General features: G+C 34.8%; 2 protein-coding genes across 4 annotated transcripts; one reads left to right on the top strand and one right to left on the bottom strand.

Moving 5' to 3' along the window:
* The first annotated feature begins 947 nt into the window (after nucleotides 1–947).
* LOC127120386 (zeaxanthin epoxidase, chloroplastic) lies at nucleotides 948–13,513 on the top strand. Of its 3 annotated transcripts, none has more exons than XM_051050798.1 (15): nucleotides 948–1,645; nucleotides 1,937–2,099; nucleotides 2,201–2,275; nucleotides 2,363–2,463; nucleotides 2,553–2,668; nucleotides 11,471–11,682; nucleotides 11,757–11,848; nucleotides 11,962–12,076; nucleotides 12,162–12,265; nucleotides 12,346–12,391; nucleotides 12,524–12,588; nucleotides 12,674–12,760; nucleotides 12,845–12,908; nucleotides 12,997–13,085; nucleotides 13,183–13,513. In XM_051050798.1, exons 1-15 carry the CDS (start codon nucleotides 1,122–1,124, stop codon nucleotides 13,343–13,345), a joined length of 2,016 nt encoding a protein of 671 aa, XP_050906755.1. In that variant the 5' UTR covers nucleotides 948–1,121; the 3' UTR covers nucleotides 13,346–13,513. The 3 variants fall into 3 exon arrangements, with proteins under 3 accessions (XP_050906755.1, XP_050906754.1, XP_050906756.1); XM_051050797.1 differs by having other exon boundaries at nucleotides 12,839–12,908; XM_051050799.1 differs by having other exon boundaries at nucleotides 950–1,645; nucleotides 12,854–12,908.
* LOC127120387 (uncharacterized) lies at nucleotides 3,091–3,687 on the bottom strand. The gene has a single exon (XM_051050800.1). It carries the CDS (start codon nucleotides 3,652–3,654, stop codon nucleotides 3,091–3,093), a length of 564 nt encoding a protein of 187 aa, XP_050906757.1. The 5' UTR covers nucleotides 3,655–3,687.
* Nucleotides 13,514–18,426: the final 4,913 nt, after the last annotated feature.

The following is an 18,426-nucleotide window of genomic DNA, read 5'->3' as shown; positions in this document are numbered from 1 at the left end:
AAATTGCTTAAAAACCTCAACAAAGATAAAGAAAAAGAATTTGAATCTTAAAATTTGAAGAAAAAAATTTAAATAAAAAAATTAACACAATATTTAACAAATAAAAAATAAAAAATTTGTACTATCTTGAAATACCTTTTAATTTAAAAATGAAAATTGAGGGTTGCAGTGTCAGGTTACTAGTGGAATCAGGTTGCAGCAGTCTGAATGTTTTGTTGAGTGTTGGTAGTCCGATAATTTTTTCAATTGGAGGAGCCGATTTGTTTTCCGCTGGAGTTGCACCAGTTTTGGCTCAGCAAGTTCTTCTAAGGAGCAGCTCATGTCTAATCAGGTTTGTTATGGAGTGTTATGTTCGTTGATATGCTTATATTGTAGGGGTAATAATTAGTTTGGGTCAATTGTTATGAGCAGTATTGCTGTTGTTTCTCTGTCGAAATTTAAACCACCTAGACTGTTTTTGTCTAGAATTTGCCTCATGTCAAGTTTTTATTGTACTGGAGCTTGGTCCATTCTATTCTATGCATATGTTGTGCTTAATCTAGATTCTTTAATTTATTTAATTTATTTTTTGCTTCTTCAAAATAAAGACCATAAAAATATTTTAGTAAAAATACTATTTCTTTCTCTTAATTATTAAATTTTTAATTCATATTAAATGATCTATAGTAAGATATTTTGAGATAAATATTTTGTTATAATTAACACAGGTCCATTTATTTATTTTTGTCAGACATGGGTTCTTATCATCGACAACTTGAATGAATATTTTACGTAAGTGTAGGTTCAACTTCACTATCTGACTACTATTGTTTATGTGTACGAGCTAATAGTATAATGCCACGTAAACCACAATTTAAGGTTCTGTCTGATGTCATAGGAGCCTCAATAGCCACTCAGCTCACATACAGACTGCCACATGGCTTACCATTCTCCATTATTGGTGTGATTCAAACACCACATTTTCTCTTTTTTCTCATAATTCCACTACGATTTCCCTTGCTTTGTTTTTTCCTTGTTATGTCAATGCGTGTTTTCCTTTCTTTATTCATTTATTCATGCATTCCCTTTTTTTCCTCAACCTCAAGCTATGATCTAATCTTCAACAATAACAAACTCCAACAATGGCTTCTACCTTATCCTACAACTCTCTCAATCCCTTAGTGGCAGCTTTCTCAAGAACCCACTTCTCAAATCCTATGTATAAACAGCTTTCAACAGATATTTCACCTTTAGTGAGCTATGGAAACAGAACAATCAAGCAGAGGAAGATACTTAGGCAAGTAAAAGCAACACCACTGCTTGAAGCACCTGTTTCAACTCCAAAGTCAACGCAGAGTGGAGCTGAAATTGGTGAGGGTCAAACTCCTCAGAAGAAGAAGCTTAAAGTACTTGTAGCTGGTGGAGGGATTGGTGGTTTGGTGTTTGCTTTGGCTGCAAAGAGGAAAGGATTTGAGGTAGTGGTGTTTGAGAAGGATTTGAGTGCTATAAGAGGGGAAGGGCAATATAGGGGTCCAATTCAGATACAAAGCAATGCTTTGGCAGCTTTAGAAGCTATAGATATGAATGTTGCTGAACAAGTTATGAGAGTTGGTTGCATCACAGGTGATAGAATCAATGGACTTGTGGATGGAGTTTCTGGCTCTTGGTATGTTAAATCTTGTGTCATACTAGTGATTTCAGTTTCTTTATTCTCTTCTTACTACTCCTTTATTGGCATGAGATACCAATTCCAATTGGTTTTGTTTAAGATTATGGGTTGCTAATATAGCTTAAATACAAGTTAGATTCAACTTATTTATGTGTTGATCAGAATTGTAGTGTGCCTAATTTTCTTAATCAAATAAGAATATAGCTTTATCAACTAAAGATGCATTCTAAGGTTTATTGGATGAAACATAAGCATCTACTGTGAACTGATATTTAGTTTGGTTATCAGGTACATCAAGTTTGACACATTCACTCCTGCCGCAGAACGCGGGCTTCCTGTCACTAGAGTTATTAGTAGAATGGCTTTACAAGAGATTCTTGCTCGTGCTGTAGGGGAAAATGTCATTATGAATGCCAGTAATGTTGTTGATTTTGTTGATCACGGAACTAAGGTAATTAAAGAAAACTATAAATATTATACTGAAGACTAATACGATCAGACATTATTTGGCTTATCACTTGTGTCACCCCACGTTCATCAATTGTATTGTAGGTAACGGTTCTGCTGGAGAATGGTCAGAAGTATGATGGAGATCTCTTGGTTGGAGCAGATGGGATTTGGTCCAAGGTCTTATAAAATTCTTTCTTTTATTCTGAGTTTTTTGCTTAGTAACTTAGGTTTTTGTGTAATTTACTTGTATTATTTTGTGAATAGGTGAGGACAAAGTTATTTGGGGCAACAGAGGCTACATACTCTGGCTATACTTGTTATACTGGTATAGCAGATTTTGTGCCACCTGACATTGAATCTGTTGGGTAAGTTTTCCATTTCTCTAACTTGCTGGCCTTCATTTTTGAAAAAGCATACCTTGTTGAGAAGCTCACTTGAACTTCTCTGGTGAAAGGTACCGAGTATTCTTAGGACACAAACAATATTTTGTATCATCAGATGTCGGTGCTGGAAAGATGCAATGGTACGCATTTCACCAAGAGCCTGCTGGCGGTACTGATACCCCCAATGGTATGTGCTCCTAAACTAAATGTGACATCTATCCGATGTAAAATACTCTTGATACTTGAATATAAAATCAAGACATAGATAATGATTAACAATATTTAAAAACCGAATCAGATGGTCCAACTCGTCGAATATTGAACTGGCATTTACCATGGTTAGGTTATTTTGGAGGTTTGATCGCAGTTCAAGCTGACCATGACCTAGGAGTCTCACAGCTCTGTTATTAGTGTTTGATAAATATAGGTTAGAACATCAACAAATAAGTTCTGTTTGCTATAACTGAAAGCCAGCATTAAAAACATAAAAGTAAAAACGAATCGAATCAAACTTGCATTCATAACATACTTCTCACGAGTTTGCTAGGCATTGCAGAAAAACTAACATAAAATCCTATTTTCTTAGTTATTGAAAATGGAAAGAAAAACCTAAACATAATAAGGGCACATTTCGTGACACTTTCTGGCCATGTCAAGATCCGCAGTAACAACTCCAACCTTGCCTTCTCCAATGGGATACTTCATGGATAGGTCAGCGACTGATATTACTGCACTCAAATCGCTGAGACTAGGTCTGCCAATAACAACATTATAAGCAGACAATGAATCAACAACTACATACCTTACCTTGATCAGCTTGGCGTTCACTCCTTTACCAAAAGTAGTGTCCAAATCGATGTATCCTTTGACTGGTACACCATCTCCAAAATTACCCTTGAGATATGCTTCCAATGGTTTCAGCATTGACTCTGAAAGTCCCATTTTCACGAATGCCGACATGTAGAGAATGTCGGCTTGATTTCCAGGATTGACGAAGACTCTTAAAACAGAGTTGTTGTTGATTTGGAGTTTGATTACCATTGGAAGAGCAACATCTGGTCCTGTGAGTTTGTAGCGTTTGCCGGAAAACATGATCGGCGTGTTTTCTGGTTTGATTTCGATACTGTCGTCACGATTCCCAGAGGTTCCATGATCACTTCTTGGTTGCTCCATCTTCAGTGATTGAGAGAGAGCTGGGGTTTCTTTTTTGAAGCACGGTTAGTTAGTTATTGCTACTTTTCTGGTTTCTTGTTAAAGGGTTTATATGGACGTTAGCTTAGAATTATTTTCGTATGAATTTGTATTTCCTAATTAATTAGGATTTTTTAATATACTATTTCCTTTTCAAATAATAAATTATTTTACCGGTTCAATATAAAAAAAAATCAATTTTTAACTTAGGTTTAATGGTGATCACTGGTCGGTGATGCTCTTACGTGTAAAAATATTTTATACTATTATCCAATAAAAGTATATTATATTGTTATTCATATAAATAATTTAAAAATTTCAGTCTGACTTAGTAGGATGCATGATCGTAATTGATTGATAGTATAAAATAAATTTACACTGTCAGAACATTACCCAATTTTCTATTTAACTTAAAGTATTTGAATGAGATGATAAGAAATTTTTCCCTATTAATCAAAAATTTTAGATTCGAATTTAAACTTAAACACGCAATAGAATGATTAATCTCATATTTCATTTTTAAGAAAGAAAACATGTCACCTAGGAATTGTCACATTTTTTTTCTTTTTTTTTAAATGTACTATTCTATCATTGATCATAACTATTTGAAAAATTTGTGTCAATTATATGCATTAAACACTTTTGAAACAATAAAAGTAAAATAGTTTTCTTTTGTCTTTGTTGACTAAAATTACTCGTATATTACGTGAAACATTTCTCTTTTCATTTACTTTTATGTTTTATTCGTTATATTATGGAATTCCTCCATGAATTGTATCCTCCAATCAATTGTATTCGCATAATATATTAATATTGTTGGCTTTTTGTTTTTGTCACCTTAGTGTTTTGACATCTCAGATTAGTAGCATTGATGTCAAATCACACAAATGCATTGTTAAAATATAGTAACAAATCTGATTGAATCTCAATCGGAATTTCGCTCCAAAAATGTAACAATATTGGTCTGCTGGACCAAGGTCAGATGTTGCATACATGTTGGAATATCATATTCCATATATGTCTCTTCTTCACTGCAATTGCAATAACATTTGTCTGCTAACATAGATCAGATGCTGCTATACATCCTCCTTCACCACAACTGCCATAATATTTGTCTGTTGAAAGAGGTCAGATGTGATAACACACATGCTGGAACGTCGTGTTCCACATGTTACACCAGAACATCCAAAATAACTCTTCTTCATATAGATCTTCTTTGTAGAGTAAATCTTGGACCAAAACTTCCTTCAAGGTATATTCAATCAAATCTTCTTTGACTGAATCAAATCCAAATCTTTTACAATTGATTTTGAATTGACAACACGTTCTTCTTCCCAAAAGTAAACCTCTGCATCTTGAAGAAGTCAGCACCTCAACTCTTTTGAAGGACATCTGAAGATAGTCAAAATCCAAACCTTAAGCCTATTGCTTAACTAGTTATGTCAAACACTTTAGCTAAATAGCTCTTACTTAACTGATTTTGTCAAGCACTTTAGCTAAACAACTATCTCTTAACTGGTTTTCTCAAGCACTTTAGCTAAGATGATCTTTCTTAACTAGTTCTGTCAAGCACTTTAGCTGAACAACTCTTCTTGACAACAAACTCAGATGCTGGGACACATGCTGAGATATCGTATGCCACATGTCTCCTAAAATACATCTTGTACATATGTTGTTTTACATAATGCAACCAAAAAGGAATTACTAGTAACACATTATATCACCCAATAGAATCAACAGCATCGGCAGAAGTAGCACAAAGTAAGTATCACATAAGTAAGGTGATTGCTACACATCAAATGATCAACTTCATCATGTTGGAACATCTTGACACCTTGTCCCATCACACATGATCCTTACTCCCCCTTTTTTGCAATAATTTTGCAAAGCTATGGAAAGAACCACTAACACCAATCTTCAGAATCCAGAGTAGCAGCCAACCCAGACCAGCAATCAGTAGCATAAAGTTAGAAGACACAAATAGCTCCACACAATAGTCAATGCTCCATAGCAGGCGGTCATGCAATCACAATGTCAGTCATGCATGAACACGCAGTTAATAATTAAGTCAGACTCAACAACAGATACTACTAACACAAATATCAACACACACAATTGAAGGTCAGATGTCAGACCAGATGCGTTATCATGTGTTCACACAGAAAGCCCGAAAACCAGAACAGTTAGTACCAAACGCATCAGTTAGTACTAAACACAATAGAGTCAACAACATAAATTAGCTTAACATCACATAGTCAGTACAATCAATAGTCATAACATATTACCCTATACACCATAGAAACAGTGACAAATACAACAGGTTAAGGTGAAATACTTCCAACATTTCTCCATACAAAAAAAACATATCAGGTTCAACAAATGGTACACAAATGTTGGACGCCATGTCCAAGACATCCAGATATGATCCTCAACAACTCATGAGGAAAACCATCCTCCTCAATTTCCTTCATCATCCTAAGATAATAAGCTTAAGTATTCAGCATTGTCTTCAACAAAAAATATTTGCATCCTTATTCGCAATCTCTTCTTCTTCCTTAGTTCCCTTTTCCTTTGTCATAATCTAATCAATAGAGGTAACCTTGCTTCAGCCCAATTAATTGATTGTTGAAGGTTAAATCTCCACACTCTTTCCTCTATCATACACTTTTCTAAGCTCATTGACCATCTTTTCACACCTTGGCCCATCATCAGTAACAATCTTCATTAGCTCGACAACTTTCAATACTTCTTTGAACTCAAGAGCTTTTTCACCTAGCTCTCTTTAAGGTGCAATCCTTCTTTGTAGAACATACTCCCACTTCTGAACACTTGTTTCATAATAGAATGAAGCAATATCCATGTGAGAAGGGGTGATATCCACATGAATTATCTTCCCTTAAATCTTTCTCCTCATGGTGACCATAATGTCCTGGACATTTGCTTCAACGTCGCTCACAGATTCACTAGTTTGAACAACTTTTTTATTCACTTCAGAAATTAACAAGGGCAACTTTTCCATCCTTCCTTTGAGTTGGAAACTCAGTCACCAACATCTCATACCAGTTGTCTGGAACAACCTGGTTGACATCTTTATTACCATCTTTGATGGTATCTTTGAGCATTTAGTTACTCCATAACAACTAAGTGTAACTACTTCCAGCATAAATATCTTGGAAATCAAAGTTGTAGTCCTTCATTTGCTTCACTTAAAAACCAGGAAAGCATGTAACATCTCCTAGCATGCTCAACTCAAAATCAGACTGCATTTATTGAACAAAATGCTCTAACATCTTAACTGACATCCTACACAACATTGTCTTCAACATAAATGTGAACTAACATCACATTCTCATTGTATTCCAATTTTACATGCTCCATGGTGTTGATATCAGTAATAGCATCCATACTTACTTCCACAAAGTTATCCTTCTTGATGACGCCTTCCTTGTTAGTGACATGCTTACTAATAACTTGATTGACATCCACCTTCAAGTACCTATTGAGGAAGGTAATTTTCACATCCATCTGACAAAATTTGAGTTTCAAAAAATATGACAGTCTTGGTATCAATATGATGGCTCTAAGATGGGCAATATGATCAAAAATTTCAGCATCACAAAAACTTCCATCTTCTTCAGCAGATAGCATAGTGTTTCCTGGTTTGTCAGTAATAACTCGTTCCATATCAAGACCCATGGGATCAAATTCATAATTATGGGGAGTCGTATCATCTATAGATTGTGTGCCCTTGGTAAACAATCTATATACCCTGCTATTAATAGCACAAATCAGAAGTAAGCTTTCATCCTTACTTATCACATCTTTACACAATGTCTCAACATGGTTATTAGCAACACCTACATGGGTTACAACAGTATCAACCTCAACATCTTCATGGACATGTTCATCATCACTCACATAATTATTCTTAGGGGTCACATAATCATTCTCATTATGAATTTGAGACTCTATTAACATGTCGGACATGATGTCTGACACATCTTTATTAACATCTTGATTTTTCAGATTGGTTTACTGGGTCTCCTCACCAAAAGACTTTTGACTGAGATGATGATTTCTCATAGGCCCATACATGAGTGGGATGACATCAATCACATTTCCACCACCAGCAAGATTAGACTTATTAACATGTGGAATATTGTGACAAGCAATATCTAGATGATACATCTTATAACTAAGATTCAACATACTTAGAAGAACATTAATATCAGCTTTTTGATTGATCAAAACTCCATAAATACGAGAAGGAACTCCAATAGAAAGAAAATTATTCCATACTCATTATTCTTCTTTAGATTCTTTTTCTGAAACACTATTGGTTGTTCAATGTTTGGAGGACCTCCAGCTTGACCATCAACATTCCCTTCAATGACAACTTCTTGCTTGAGTCTCATAAAATCCACATGTAGTAAATTAGAAGTATGAGTAAGATGTTGAACCATCTTGTATGACATCTTTGTTTGCTTCTAATGTTGGAAAACTTCATAACTACTTATTTCTTCAACATTGAGATCATTACACATATGGCAACTTTCTCTATAACAAACCTCAAGCTTTCTGTACCATAGTTCAGTTTCTAACATGTCTTCCATGATGTTTGAAACATGGTCTTCAACATTCTTCTCTACAGTGACAACCACCATATTCATCTTTACAAATTTCTTTCTCTTATGGCTATCACAAGGTCCAATAAAGCTTCTTTCTCCTATCATCTGTCTAATGCAGCTACTTTCAAGATATCAATCTTCACAAGAGAACTCCTTGTGTGAGAAACAAACAACAAGGATATTAGGCTTTCCAAGTCAAACTTGTTGATGTTGCCTTTTAAACTTCTCATTCCACTGAGGATACAACTTTTGATGGCATGGTTGTCTACCATACACCTTACACTAGTACACGAGAATTGAGGAGATACGATTAATGAGTTGGTAATCATGTTTCACCAAATGTTGAGACATGTTACCTGACATTCTGCATTCTGTTGTATGAATATGAGCAATACACCTTTTCTTTAAATTTGATGTCTCATAAGTTTGCAAAACTTCTTTCATGTCTTTGAGGGCTACAACATTGTTTGCTTGATTAGATTCACCTTCTTCATCATTGGTGACATTGGAGATTCTTTTTTGTCTCCTTAGAAAACTTGTGCATTCATCTTGAATATGTACAAAATATTTGCAATTAAGATATTTGATTGTTTTGCATCTGTAGGAACAATTACGATATTGTCTTTCACCATCATTTTCTTTATGCTGAATGTTCTTGACATTGGTAGGGCTTTCTTCCCAGATTTCTTGTCAAGTTGTCTTATGACTTTACTAAAGATCTTAGCAAGCCTGAGATTCTCTTCAGAATTACATGCTGGTTGGACTTCACAATCTTCATATTTGTCAACAATCTTGGAGGATTCTTAGCACCATAACAAAACTTTGGTTGATGAACAACTCCTCCTTCTTTGAATTTCTCCATCTTGAACAAAATATGAACCTTGGAACTCACCCAAACATAACAGGGTGCTCGCTCTGATGCTAAATGAAATTTTGTTCCTAAGGGGGCATATGTTGGACACGATGTTGGGAAAACGAGTCCAACGTGATATACTAGTATGACAACAATGTATAGTATCTTAACTTATATAAGATCATGAAACAAAAAAGGAATACAGAGAACACAAGAAATTGATCACCCAGTTCGATAAAACCAAACCTACATCTGAGGGGAACTCTACCCAAGAAATGAAATTCACTACTTTGAATTAGAACAATTAGTCTTATAAGAACCCCAAATCCTATGAAGTTTTATGTCTCTCCCTAATCTTAGTGACTTTCTATTTAAGTATCCCCCTAAATATGAGAACCCTCTCACTTTCTCTCAATCACTAACCCCTAGTGATCAACTTAACCATTAACACAATGATTGTTGAATTTACAATTCAACTAAAACAAACCAACAACTATGGCAAGTTACTGAAACATAGAGTAGTGTGCATAGATTCAACATTAATATTCCTTTAATGTGGAATGCAAGAAATATAACCACTTCGTTCTCAAGATTATAAACTTAATATCTTGGGACAAAGTTTTACAACTCAACTAATAATCCAAACTTTATGCCTTAAGATATGAAAGGATGTGCTAGAGTGGTGCAAGAACAAAGACTCAAAAGATAAACTCTAACAATAAGAATCTTCACAACTTGCACACCTCAAACATGAGGTTTGATTATCCTTAAATAACAATGCAATTCTAGGCTTTTCTCCTTTGGATTTTTGATTTAATTTCGTTCAAAATAATAGCAGATATTGTTGGATTTGATTTGCTCCATAAAAATCTTCAACAAAAGATATGATTTGTTATTAATTCAAAATCAAATTTAAATCTCTATTTAAATATGATTTAATCTTCGCAACTTTTAAACAAATCACACAAATGCATTGCTAAAATATAAGAACAAATCTGATTGAATCTCAACCAGAATTTCGCTTCAAAAATGCGACAACATTGGCCTGTTGAACCAGGGTCAGATGTTGTACACATGTTGGAACATCATGTTCCACACTTGTCTCTTCCTCTCCACAAATACAATAACATTTGTCTGTTGATAGAGACCAGATATTGTTATACACCCTTCTTCACCACAACTTCAATAACATATGTCTGTTGACAGAGACCAGATGTTGCAACACACATGTTGGAACATCGTGTTCAACATGTTACACCTGAACATCCAAAATAACATTTTTTCATATAGATCTTCTTTGTAGAGTAAATATTGGACCAAAACTTCCTTCAAGATATATTCAATCAAATCTTCTTTGACTAAATCAAATCCAAATCGTTTCCAATTAATTTTAGATTGACAACACATACTTCTTCCCAAAAATAAACATCTGCATCTTAAAAAAGTCGGCACCTCAACTCTTTTGAAGGCCAACTAAAGATAGTCAGAACCCAAACCTTAAGTCTATTGCTTAATTAGTTATGTCAAACACTTTATCTAAACAACTTTTGCTTAACTGATTATGTCAAACACTTTAGCTAAGCAGCTCTTGCATAACTGGTTATGTCAAGCACTTTAGCTAAGTAGCTTTTGCTTAACTGATTATGTCAAGAACTTTAGTTGAACAACTCTTCTTCGCAATAAACTCAGATGCTGGAACACATGCTGACACATCTTGTTCCATATTTTCCCTAAAATACATCTTATAGATATGTTGTTTTATCTAATGCAATAAAACAAAAGGAACTACATCCTTGAACCCGACAATAGTGATGAAGTAACAACATCAGAGTGAATGGTATAATCCAAAACAAACAGAAGTTGTACCCTTATGGGAGGGCAAATAATAAAATGGAAGTATTCCCTAATGATAAGTCAAACTCTAGGCCGCTTCTAACAAAGTCAGAAGAGCCCGCCCTAAAAGTAACAAAGACAACTCTTATTAGAAAGTTAACTTGACCTTCAACTAAAATACCCCATCGGCCCAACCGTCTAGACACCAAATATATGTTTTTGTCATGAACACATGCCATGAAAAATATTACTACTCTTCTCAATTTTTCTACTATGTCTCAATCTATAGAACATTATAAACAAGAAAGATCTTGGTAACTTGCATTAAATCGAGTGGTCCATGAGTCAGCTCCAACCGACTCTTTTTTTTTTTTGCAAGTCACCAAATTATTTATTTTTGTCCACCCTATATTAAGACTGTGATTATAAATGAAATGCATTAAATCATATAATGTGTAACTTCTGAATTTTCTCTTCATGACAGGTAAAAAGGAAAGATTGCTAAAGTTATTTGAGGGCTGGTGTGATAAGATAATAGATTTGATAGTTGCGACTGAAGAAGAGGCAATTCTGCGACGAGATATATATGACAGGATGCCAACTCTAACATGGGGAAAGGGTCGTGTGACCTTGCTTGGCGATTCTGTCCATGCCATGCAACCAAACATGGGCCAAGGAGGATGCATGGCTATTGAGGTATATACTACTTAATCTGATCAATGTTAAGATGAAGTCAAAAAGATCATTAACATATTTTATAATTATTACAGGATGGATATCAACTAGCATTGGAGTTGGACAATGGTTGGAAACAAAGCGCAAAATCCGGCTCTCCAATTGACATTGATTCTTCTCTAAAAAGGTTACTGTTTCTACATATATTATTCTTAAAAAAATTGGAGACTTGCGAAAAAGCGAGAGACACGAGCTAACTCGTTGTTAATGTAGTTTTCCACTTTGCATTGTTACTTTCAGCTACGAGAGGGAACGAAGATTGCGAGTTGCTATTATTCATGGAATGGCTAGAATGGCAGCTTTGATGGCTTCTACTTACAAAGCATATCTAGGAGTTGGTCTTGGACCCTTAGAGGTATCTAGGAACTTAAATTCAAAAAACTAGATGATGAATCATAAAGTGAAGGTGATAACACTTCATATTATGCTTTACAATGCAGTTTTTAACCAAGTTTAGAATACCTCATCCAGGAAGAGTTGGAGGAGGATTTTTTATTCACAAGTTGATGCCTTTGATGCTAAACTGGGTGTTAGGTGGCAATAGGTAAGCGAAAACAGTTCTGTCTATTCCTTGTGATTGATAAGATTTTGAAATATTTTAAGTAAATCGCATAACTTTCGCAGCTCCAAACTCAAAGGCAGACCACTATGTTGCAGGCTCTCGGACAAAGTATGTTAGATTGATTTACTTTATAAACTTCTGTTACATTGAAACAATGGTTACACTTACTGGTCTTTTATTGTTTGTCTATTACACTTTGTTTTGATGTACATACTAATAAAAATTTGATTATTTATGAAGGCAAGTGACCAGTTACGCACATGGTTTGAAGATGATGATGCGCTCGAGCGTACTATTAACGGAGAGTATGTCTGCGGCTTAGTATAGATTGTCTGCCATATACACTATCAGATTACTTTTGTCACTTATTCCTATTTGTTTGAATTGTAGATGGAACTTATTACCATGTGGAAATGAAGCAAGTCTTCTGGAACCTATATGTTTAGGTCGAGATGAGACGAATCCGTGCATAATCGGGTACACCTTCATCTGCAACTAGCTAAAATGTTGTGCATGCTATTCTAAAATTTTCACTTTCAACTCATTATCTGATAGTTACAGCAATTGCAGGAGCATGCAACAAGAAGATTATGCAGGCAGTTTCATCACAATATCTTCACCTCAGGTAAGACAATTGTCATGAGCATAAATATATACGATTCCGATACATATGTATTGAAGATCATGCAACAAAGTTTTTTTTTCTTTTGAAGGTTTCTCAATTGCATGCTCGAATCAACTACAAGGACGAGACCTTCTTCTTGACCGATTTACAAAGTCAACACGGCACCTGGATCACTAAGTGAGTAAAACAATTTTCAGGTTTCTAATGATTTTTTTATGAAAGCTTCCGAGTCTTGAAAATTGTATATCTGATTTGTTTGTCACTATATTTTCAGCAAAGGAAAACGATATAGGGTACTTCCGGATTATCCTGCGCGCGTTCGTCCTTCTGATGTGATTGAGTTTGGTTCTAATCAGGTTTCGTATCGTGTAAAGGTGATAAGATCTGCTCCAAGAATGTCTCAAAAGGAAGGAATGCAAATTTTACAGGAAGTATAGAGTAGTTGCAATTTGTCTTGTAAGTTACGGAAGAGTTGTACAGAAAAAAACCAACATCTAGATTGTTTTAGTGCAGGGTGTTATTATACAATGATGCCAATCATTATAGGATCTGTATATGTAACATGATCTTGCGAAACAACCCTCAAATATCTTCTCTTTGCTCTATTTTCCACTGTTTTGTTTATATCACTTGAACTTATCTGGTGAAAGGTACCAAGTATTCTTAGGACACAAACAATATTTCGTGTCGTCAGATTTCGGTACCTGAAAGATGCAATGGTATGCATTTCACCAAGAACCTGAACCTGCTGGTGGTATTGACACCCCTAATGGTACGTGCTCCTAAACTAAATGTGACATCTATAAAAAAGACATAAATAGCTATCAACAATATTTAAAAACTGAACCGAATGGTTCAACTGCTTGAATCATGAACTAGCCTTTCCCACAGTTAGGTTATTTTGGAGGTTTGACTTTTTTTCATAGTTTAATTTATTTGTTGAAAAATCTGTATTTATTTATTGTTTTTTATTTAGTTGCATGAGTAACTAAATCAACATTAAAAATGTGTGTTGTAACTAAATATATATTCATGAAAAAAAAAGCATTATGTAGAGAACAGAGAGAAGTGACAACAAGTTAGAGAGAATATGAATTTAGCATGTGTTGTCTAACATTTATTCTTTAAAGTGTAAATATAAATAAAGGTAGAATTTAAATAAAAAAAATGTTATTATTATTAATCCTAAACAGACAATTATTTTAAAAACTGAAAAAAATATATAAGTGTCATACTTTTTATGAGAAAGAGTAAGTTAATAGTTAATTTATTAGAGGATATAATATATTTGAAAAAGTTATATTAAATTTTTTCTAATACAAACTCAAATGATATATAATCAATATTATACAAAAATAGCATATAATAAGTTGTGTTGTTATCCGTTTTCGGATGACAAAATAAATACTCTTAAACACTACATTCATTGTATAGGTGAACAACATTGTTATATATGAACTTTTACACTCTTTGTAAAAGATCCACTATTTCTAGTGCTAGAAAATCAAAAGAGTCAAAGACAAATGGTATGAAAGCATGTTGATTATCGAAACACGTTTTCTCACGCTTTGCCACTTTACTTGAACTGACTTTGAAAGTTGTTTGTCCTATAATAAAACTTGCGGTCCTTAGTACCAATGGGGAAACTCTGGTCAAGTCGACACATGCATGTTTTCCTCCTACCCACCCACCCATACACCAGATCATCGGCTGACTTAAAAGTCGATCTTCCCTCTTGTGGATCAACCAAGAAATTCACATGCGCCTCTTTCTTAACAAATACCCTTGCACGTCTAAATATATCAAATAGGGCATCCCTAATAAAGTCATGTCGATATTTAAATCCTTGAGGTTCCTTGCAATGAATAACATGTTTTCTAAATGTATCCAAGCACGCCTTGCGGCAAACAGGGCAAACCTCATCAACAGGAAATAAGAGAATCATAAGTCAGTATTAAGGACGGTACGTATGGTACTCTACTAGAGAAACAGTCAATAGGGATAACAAGGAGAAAATCTTGAGCATGTGCTGCTTGCAAACAACCAAATACTGCTTTTTGTCTTGTGGTCATGTCAAACTTTACATCCATGTCCTGAACACTTTTACTAAAAAGGACACTCGGTAAAACATATTGTACTTTAGGAGGGACAATGTCCTTTCTAGTAAAACCGCTAAGGTCAAAATCTGGAATCACAATACTAAGACCATTGAAAGCCATGTCGAAATCAAGGTTCATACCATATATCTCACTGCCTCTCAATATATGATCCTGTTACACCCAAGATTGGGCCCTAAAAGCCACAAACGCATATGAGGCTGCCTCTTTATCAAACTAAATAGTTGTTTTCTCCGTATGATTAAGTTAACATGTCTAAGGCCAAAAAAGAGTTTGGCGATATCCATGCAAGAACGAAGTAGAAGAATTTCACTTTAAGGATCTCTTAATTGTGGTAGAAGATGCATGAGCTCAACAACCTCGGTTGCTCTCTTCATTGAAACTCCTCAATAAAGCCTTGATCTCGATTAACAACCCATTCATCCCCAACATCGGCCTCCTAATGTTTGAAGGAAACAACTCTTCATGCAGTTTACTATCATTACATGAAGGCCAAAATATCTCATTATTATGAATATTCAATTCAAGACCTAATCTTGGATCGATCTCTCGAATGATGTCAAGGGCTTTAACCACCTCCTCTGATTCCCCTATGATGGTCCCATCATCAAGGTATCCGACATGAAGAAGAACCTTACAATTGTTACTGATCTGATGAATAAGTGGGTGTAACACAAGGGCAAAAAGGAGCGGCCCTAACGGGTCATCCTGTTGCACTCTAGTGGCTGACATAATATGCATATCCCCAAGGTATAACCTTGATGTCTGGTCATAGAGAAACTCAACCCACACGAAAATAGATAGGAATTTCATCCTCGCCTCTCGTAGAATGGTTGATTGGTCTATCATATTAAAAGCATTCGTGAAATCTACTGTGGACATAGTAAAAGAGCCATCTCCATGTCGCTTGCTCAACACTCAATTGGCACTGTGCAAAATTGCTTCAGCATCATCCGATACCCCAACTCCGAACTGAAAATCATTGATATATCGTGTCACATCCTTACTAACCTCTTTTATTACAACCTTAGATACCAACCGTCTCCCAATAGAATTCACGACAACTTATCGTATCCCACCGTCAAACTTCAATAGTTTGTTGAATTTATAATGTATAGGACCTTAACTTAATCATAGTAAAATGTTAATGGTTAATTTCTCCATAATATTAACTTGGCGTCTCAGTTGAAACCACTGAACTTAATTGAATTTGGAGACAAATCAATGAAATAAAAAAAAACAAAAAAAAAACATTATTTTAAATACGGAGATTGAAATGAATTCAAGAGGCCCCTCGATGGTTACATATCAAAAGTACCCATTAGTCTATTGATGATTTATTGATAAAGTGTTCCAAAGTATGATGACATTGAAAAACACAGAGACTCAACCAACCCAATGGCAAATTAGGACCAAGTAGAAGAATGGAACCATGAGCCAAAATTGGTCCTACATTTATTTAATGAAAAACAACGTACATAGTCAAACTTAAAAGACACAGTAGACATTAAAAAAACAGGAGCCATATATACAAGAAAGGACAGTGTTGAAATTGAAACAACAATTGGGTATGTAAACAACAGTTGTCTCTGTTTGGATGAACAAAAACGAGGAGCAGGAGCGGTTTAGGGATCAAAAGTCTGAAAGTATGAATACTGTGTATATGTGGGGTTGGATATGGGCACCACTATCTCTCTCACCTTCTGTGTCAGACAATTACTATAAATTTTACTTGGATTTCAGCTTCATCAACAAGCACACCGTCCAAAGTTATCTCTATCAAATCACTTTCACACACCCTCCTTAATTATTGTCTTTGAAACATTGCAACTAGGAAGCACGTGGAGGGAAGAAAAAGATTAACCATGAAAGGATCGAGGCATAATGCAGTAGCAGTTACCGTTGGGGATGCATTATTTTTCATTACTACAATGGATCGAATACAATGTTTGAAATCAAAACAAGGCTACCAAGACAATAACTAAGTTCTTATGTCCAAACTGATATCTTTTACACGTGGCGCATATTGGCAAAGGAGATGAGCACAATCTTTTTTATTTATTATTGCAGACAGACATTAACTATATGTGATTTTGAAATCAGTTGGACAGATCATAGGTGAGAAATCATGTGTTTGGTGGAGAGAGTGCATTTTTGGCGATTAACTCACAAAATACCACTTAAATATCCACTAATATTGAGGTTCTCCCACAAACATCTTTTATGCAAAAATAAAACAGTCTAATAGTTCATGTATGGATTTGTTGAATATATCAATAATCAGGTGACGTGGGTTTTGTCTCTTCATCCTATCTTCTATTTTTAATTCCAATGCTCTTTGGATGTGGGAGAGGGATACATGCAAAAGATACACCGATGTCAAAGTTAGATAAATCGTTAGCATGTAGATGATGAATAAATTTTATTTTTTTAAATCTTGGCGGTCCAACTAATTTAAAGGGATGAATCCCATTATTCATTTGTGGGGTCTCGTTTAAAGTTAGAGTGGAGTCTCGTTTAAAGGCAGAGCAAAGTTCTGTATGAATATGACTAAATACAGAAATTATTTGTATCTAGTCGAATTCGAACCTAAGACTTTGAGATGAGCACACTCTCAAGATTTAAACCTTCACCAAAAAGTCAATCCTTGGGATTTAGAAGATGAATAAATTGATTGTGTGTCTATATTTAGGGGTGAATCCATTATTTATAAAGTGATTTGACTTGATATATGCGGTTTTTATTTCCTCTAAGGAAATATTTGGAATCATCAATGGATAAGTACGAGTTTGTTAGGCGATGAAACATATATGCTTTGAATACACTCCTTAAATTTAGGAACTATGGAAGCATGAAGCATGTCATTCGTCGATGATAAATTGTGAGTTTCATTTAGCATTATGCATTAATGAGTTGGGTTTACAAGCCATAACATTCCCATACATATAGGAGTTTATGCATGGAAGTCTCATGCATGGAGAGTTTATGTCACCATGCAAAACATCCTTCTGTAGAGTGCCTAGTGATCTAAGTTTACACATATTTAATCATATAAGAGCTAGATGTAATTTATCATGTGGTAAAGTATATGATGTGATCTTGAACTAATTTTCTAATATTCTCCAACAAGATTAAGGTGAGATGTAAGTTGTAATGCCTCGTATTGCTTTCAGATTATCGACTGACTCCACAAACCAACATGAGTCTTTTCAGCATGTTTTGTTCTCACTCACATATTTTTCGAGAAATTTTTCAAAATGTCATTCATCCAAATATTACTCCAAGTCAAACTTCCTTAACTATGGAGTTCTTATTTGTTAGGCTACGAAAAGAAGATGCATCTTGTTTATATAGGTAGTATCAATCAATCCTTATAAGTCTTCCTTCAACCATGCAGTCTC

Source organism: Lathyrus oleraceus, chromosome 2, assembly GCF_024323335.1.
Source record: "Lathyrus oleraceus cultivar Zhongwan6 chromosome 2, CAAS_Psat_ZW6_1.0, whole genome shotgun sequence".
Taxonomy (NCBI): domain Eukaryota; kingdom Viridiplantae; phylum Streptophyta; class Magnoliopsida; order Fabales; family Fabaceae; genus Lathyrus; species Lathyrus oleraceus.
This window is presented reverse-complemented; position numbering and strand designations above follow the sequence as displayed.

Coding starts and splice junctions, on each gene's coding strand:
- LOC127120387 (XM_051050800.1), bottom strand. CDS start 3,654: ATGGAGCAACCAAGAAGTGATCATGGAACCTCTGGGAATCGTGACGAC.
- LOC127120386 (XM_051050797.1), top strand. CDS start 1,122: ATGGCTTCTACCTTATCCTACAACTCTCTCAATCCCTTAGTGGCAGCT. Junction 12,392..12,523: donor GTTGCAGGCTCTCGGACAAA/GTATGTTAGATT, acceptor TTATTTATGAAG/GCAAGTGACCAGTTACGCAC. Junction 12,909..12,996: donor TCACAATATCTTCACCTCAG/GTAAGACAATTG, acceptor TTTCTTTTGAAG/GTTTCTCAATTGCATGCTCG.